Below are 4,942 nucleotides of genomic sequence, written 5' to 3'. Positions count from 1 at the left end.
CACAAGCAAGGACTTCATTCACTGGTGAACTGGATTGAACTGGATCATAAAGGAGGGATGCTATGGTTGTCTAAGAAGAAATCTGCCTCACACCTCCGTGATGCTAACTCTACTGTGTCGAGTAGCTCCCAGTATGGACCTTTGTGGGCCCAGTTTGAGGTGCTGGTCTCCATTTCTGGGGAAAATGTTATCCCAGACACAACTGGTCCTAGCCTGGATGTGGTGGGATGGGCTGGGTTATTTCTCAGGTCCCTCACCTTGCTTTGAGCAAACCAAAAGACCTCAGAAAACTTGAAATACCTTCCTCTTTTCTTCAGATGTGCATCTCTGCTGAGCATTGTGCAGATCCCCACAGCTCCCCTCAGCCTTCCCTTGCAGGTAAGCTTTGGTCCCATCCAGGTGCCATTGGTCCCCTGATGAATGGGGGATGGGGGAAGCTGCCCCCTAGCTGACCCTGTTTCCTGCTGGGAGTAGGATCAAACCTTTCCAAACTGCTTTTCCTTTATCTCCCTTTGCAACTCAGCCCCTCTCTACACATTCCATTAAGAGCACAGAAGAGATAAAAAAATTTAAAAAAAAAAAAGAAAAAGTTTTATTTATTCTTATAGAATCTTCGCCCCCGATTAATGGAGATTATTGCAGAAAAACAGGAATAATGATGGGTCAACAATTGACTGCAAAGCCAAGATGTGCTGTTTGCAATTGCCTTGGATGATTACGTACACCCTCCTCTGACGGGTGGCTGAGAAAGAAACAAAGATTTGGGTTGTTCCAGGTTGTGTGCTGCCTGAGACGAGTCTCTATGCGATGAAAACATCCATAGAGTGATCTGGTTCAGAGGTCAGAGGGACGGGAGGTGCCACCCAAGTCCCAGGTGGTTCTCCCAACCCATGCTGGGCTATTCCTGGCAAAGCACATTGCAACCATCAGCTGCATGAAACAAGGGTGTTGTTATGGGTTGGAAAGTACCCTGGAGTGGCTTGAGGTTGTGTGCAGGGCAGGAAACCTAACCTAAGCCTCCCCTCTAGCACAGCTAACATCCGCTCCTTCTCCTTTTCTCCACTGCGTATTTATTCTTTCTCTTCTGCATTCTTTGGCTGAGCTGCAGAGGTTTTGAGGCTGAACTTTGAAGTTATGGTTTCACTACTGAATTTCATGCTGGAGCCAAAAATTACAAGTTACTCCACGGTCTGAAGCAGCAGCTCAATTTGCACTTGGGTGGGAAGGAGACCTGAGATGGAAAGAATGCAGTAAATTGAGGCCGTTGGTGCCAAAATAATGCCAGACTCGACCTTCACCCCATAACTACGGCTATGCTTGACAGCAGCCCCTTTGAGTCTGCCTGCCTCTGTGCTCAAATGCATTAGCCACAAGCTCTGCCCGATCTGCAGAAGGTCTGAGCTCCCTTTGCAGTTTTGCAACCCTGGGAAAGGTTTCTGCCTTTTTCCAGCTGGAAAATGGAGTAAGCCTTAATGCTGACGAGTCTCAGTGAGGTCTCGTGTCAAGTGGTTGGGTTGGACTGGGTGATCTTTATGGTCTTTTCCAAACCTGAGCAATTCCATGATTCTAAGTAAGGACAAAAAGAATTATGGCTACTTCTGCAAAACGTGGCCATGCTGCTGAAGTGCTACAAGCCTGCAGCTATTGGGTTTTCTCTCCTGGGATGGACAGAGGTTCTTTTTGGAGCCCACCCTTAGTGCCCTCCCTCCAAGCACCCCAATCCCTGCCCCTCTTACACCATGAGAGCAAAGGGAACAAGAGCAGTTGGCAACTGAGAGGCAAGGAGAGGCTGTCACTCATGAGGATATATGGGTCCAGTACAAAACCACTTCTTAAAAACCATTTATTACAAAATATTTAAAAAAAAAAAAAACACCTGTCAGGTATATGGCTGGTGGTCAGTGCTGGCATCATGGAGGCTGTCAGCAGGAACAAATGCTTTGGAGGATAGAAATGTGGAGGACTGCAGTGTCCAAGGGTAATGTCTGTGCACCATTCAGGTGGAGTCAGGTGTAGGACGATGCATGGGAAGGCTCCTGAGGCAGTGCAGGAGGAATTGGGAAGCAGCCCCATTGTCCGTGGCTCCAAGCATCCATCCTTCACAGTTCGACTCAGGGTGATTCACGTGGCTTCGCCTCCCTGGATGTGGAACTGCAATTCACATTTTTTTTGGCATCAGACTTTGGATTCTGGACTCTTTCTGGAGTTTTCTGCCAACTTCTTCTTCTCTGGGTCTGTTGTGGTCTCTGCTACATTGCTAGCATCCTTCTCCTGCCGTCTGAGGATCACATAAACCATCACAAAGCACAGGGAAGCACCAACCTCAAAGAAAAACTGGAGGCCGAGATACCTGTGGTGTGGGAATACAATAAATGAGGGGAGGGAACGGGAGAGGAGAGGAGAGGAGAGGAGTTCAGATGGAATGGCCCAACTGAGCATCAATTCCAACTGGTTGGTCACTCCAGGGCTGGCCAAAAGAGCATATTATTAAGAGCATTCCCATGGTGGACATGGCCAAGTTCCCCCCATCCCCATTCTTACCACCATCCCTACCTCTGCCTGAAGAGGTTGTTGTCGTAGTATCTGCAGGATGCTTTCCTGTCACACTTATTCTCCCAGAGGATGCAGGTGGTGTCGATGGCACTGCCGTACAGAACAGGTCCTGGCATCCAGGCTGCATGCAGAGGGGTATCATTATGTCATGGGAGCACCTCTGGGACACACCGAGCCCTGGGTGCTCTCTACTGTGCTAAGAGGATGGAAAGCAGCTGGGTCTGGTTTTCCTCCCTGTGGCCCATGAAGGATTGGTCTGTGGAGCTCACCCAAGGCTGGCTGGGTTTGCATCCCCCAGAGATGCAAGAAGATCCCTCTTTCTCGTTGCTCTCTGACAAGGGGCCATTGCTCATCCCAGCAGTGTTGCTCACTCCTTCCTGAACTGCTCAGCAACGCTTCTTCCCATGGCTGAATCCCTTTGTGTGCCTGTGCTCATGGCCACCAGGTGAAAATCAATTCTCACCATGAGAAAAATAACTGCTGGGACCAGGGCAGGAGATGCACAGCCACTCTGATACCCCAGAGACAAACACAGCCAACAGCTGTCCTCCTGGATCCGAGCCCATTCCCTCTTTCGTTTAACCATGCAGCTGCACCCCACGGGGATGACTCTTCACCTCCCACCACTCACAGCCTACAAAGCAGCTTCTTCACCTCCCTTTAGAATGGAGTGAAACTGAACAAAGAGCATTTCCACAGCTCTGGGGCTGCTCAGGAATCCGTTGCGCATTCCTACCAGCTGATACAATTTTCCAGGACAGCATCTCACCAAATTTCAACTTACCTAAAACTCTCAGCAGCATGAACTGTATCCCAACTGCAAACGATTTGTCTTCAGGTTGGATGCTCCTGCAACACGAGATGGAAAGTGTGACCTCCTGCAGTTGTGCAAGGATGGGTTTTTCCCTCCCCAGCATCACAAAACCTTGCAGTGCCCGCACCAAAAAACTCATCCTTCCACCGAACCACCAAGGACCCACACAGTTCCCCTGCAGGTCAGCAGAAAGGATGCTGTTTCATTCACTGGGGCTCTGAGCTCACCACAGCTTTTTCATGTCCAGGAAACAGAGTTGGTATGAGTAGAACACCAACAGAAGCCAATATAGCTCTGCCAAACACGAGGAGCACAAAGGCTGCTTTCTGCAGCTGAAGAAGTGATTTCACCGCTGGGGAAGTGGCTCTCTTTGCAACGTGCTGTGCCAGGGTGTATTTTGGTGGCACCCCAGATTTCCAAAATAAACCTTGTGGTTATGGCCGGGGTCACAGCTGGGAGGACCTGGGGTCAGCACACCTTCTCCTCTCTGTTTGGAACAGGCTGGGCTCACTCCTGGCCTGAGCAGTGATTTAATATTGCCTGGGGGGGTCGAGGTAAAAATAAGTTTTAACCACAGCTCTTCCATAAAAAGCAGCTGTTCTCAGAGTATTAACCACGGAAATGGGCTGGAAGGTATCCCTTATAGATGATATCCAATTAAACCTCCTAGCTTAATAGGGGGCTGCATTAAAAAGCGATAAATCAGTGGTGTAGCTCGTCACTGAGATATGAGTGGTGGGTGAGGAGAAGGAGCAAGAAGGCTGGTGGGCCAGAGAGGGAAGATCTGAGCATAGGAAAGGGGTGCTGGGGGCAAACATGGGGATGCTGAGAGATGTGGCACTGAAGGACATGCTGAGCGGGCACAGTGGGATGGATTGGGGTTGGCCTCGGGGATCTGAGAGGTCTTTTCCAACCTGAATGGTTCTATGGTTCTGTGAATCAACCCCTCAGCTTTCCTCCCCGCTTCAAGAACCCTTTGCTTTTCCAAATGCAGCTTCTCCATGCAGCTTAGAGGAGTGCTTGCAGCCAACCTGGGACCCCCCTGCCCTGCTCACCGGAGGATGAGCATGAAGGACGGCGTGTGGGATGTGCTGGCAAGGATCCCTGCCAGGCAGGAGAGCACCACGAAGGGCAGGAGCAGGTGGGAGCAGCTGGTGCCACAGGTACCGGGCTTGGCGGAGCCCACGAGCCCATTTTCTGAGATGCAGATGCAGTTGGTGTAGTTCTGTAAAAAGGAGAGAGAAGCTGCTGGGTTGAGGAACGCAGTGGGGATGCCAGGGATAGCTGCCAGCTGATGTGGCAGGGGAGGGTGTTTGGATTTTGACTGTAAATAATTAGCAGTAATTAGCACACAACACTTGAGGGAGCAGGAGGAAAAAATAAAGAAGTACAGTGAATTCAACAGAGGGCAGCAGGAGTGTGTGAGGATACGTGCTCTTCATTCCCACATCAGCTCTCCTTCCCCATCTTTACCTGTCCATCGCCATCTTCAGCTCTCCATCCCCACATCAGCTCTCCATCTTCCCATCAGCTCTCCATCTCCACACCAGCTCTCCATCCCCACACCAGCTCTCC

At 50.3% G+C, this 4,942-nt stretch overlaps 1 protein-coding gene across 2 annotated transcripts in view; it reads right to left on the bottom strand.

Moving 5' to 3' along the window:
• Positions 1 to 1,807: 1,807 nt before the first annotated feature.
• The window catches only part of SLCO2B1 (solute carrier organic anion transporter family member 2B1), a 39,617-nt gene continuing 36,482 nt past the window's right edge, over positions 1,808 to 4,942 (bottom strand). For both annotated transcript variants that reach the window (XM_042894671.1, XM_042894672.1), the window contains 4 exons: positions 4,423 to 4,592; positions 3,338 to 3,402; positions 2,554 to 2,674; positions 1,808 to 2,350 (listed from right to left, as the gene is read on the bottom strand). In XM_042894671.1, coding sequence (XP_042750605.1) covers positions 2,176 to 2,350; positions 2,554 to 2,674; positions 3,338 to 3,402; positions 4,423 to 4,592 — 531 coding nt within the window. In that variant the 3' untranslated portion in view covers positions 1,808 to 2,175. The remainder of the gene's footprint in view (positions 2,351 to 2,553; positions 2,675 to 3,337; positions 3,403 to 4,422; positions 4,593 to 4,942) is intronic.

This window comes from Lagopus leucura, unplaced genomic scaffold (genome assembly GCF_019238085.1).
Source record: "Lagopus leucura isolate 7727_CA_CO unplaced genomic scaffold, USGS_WTPT01 210-0_obj-0_obj, whole genome shotgun sequence".
NCBI classification, from domain to species: domain Eukaryota; kingdom Metazoa; phylum Chordata; class Aves; order Galliformes; family Phasianidae; genus Lagopus; species Lagopus leucura.
Note: the sequence above shows the minus strand (reverse complement) of the source record. Positions and strands in the feature narration are given on the sequence as shown.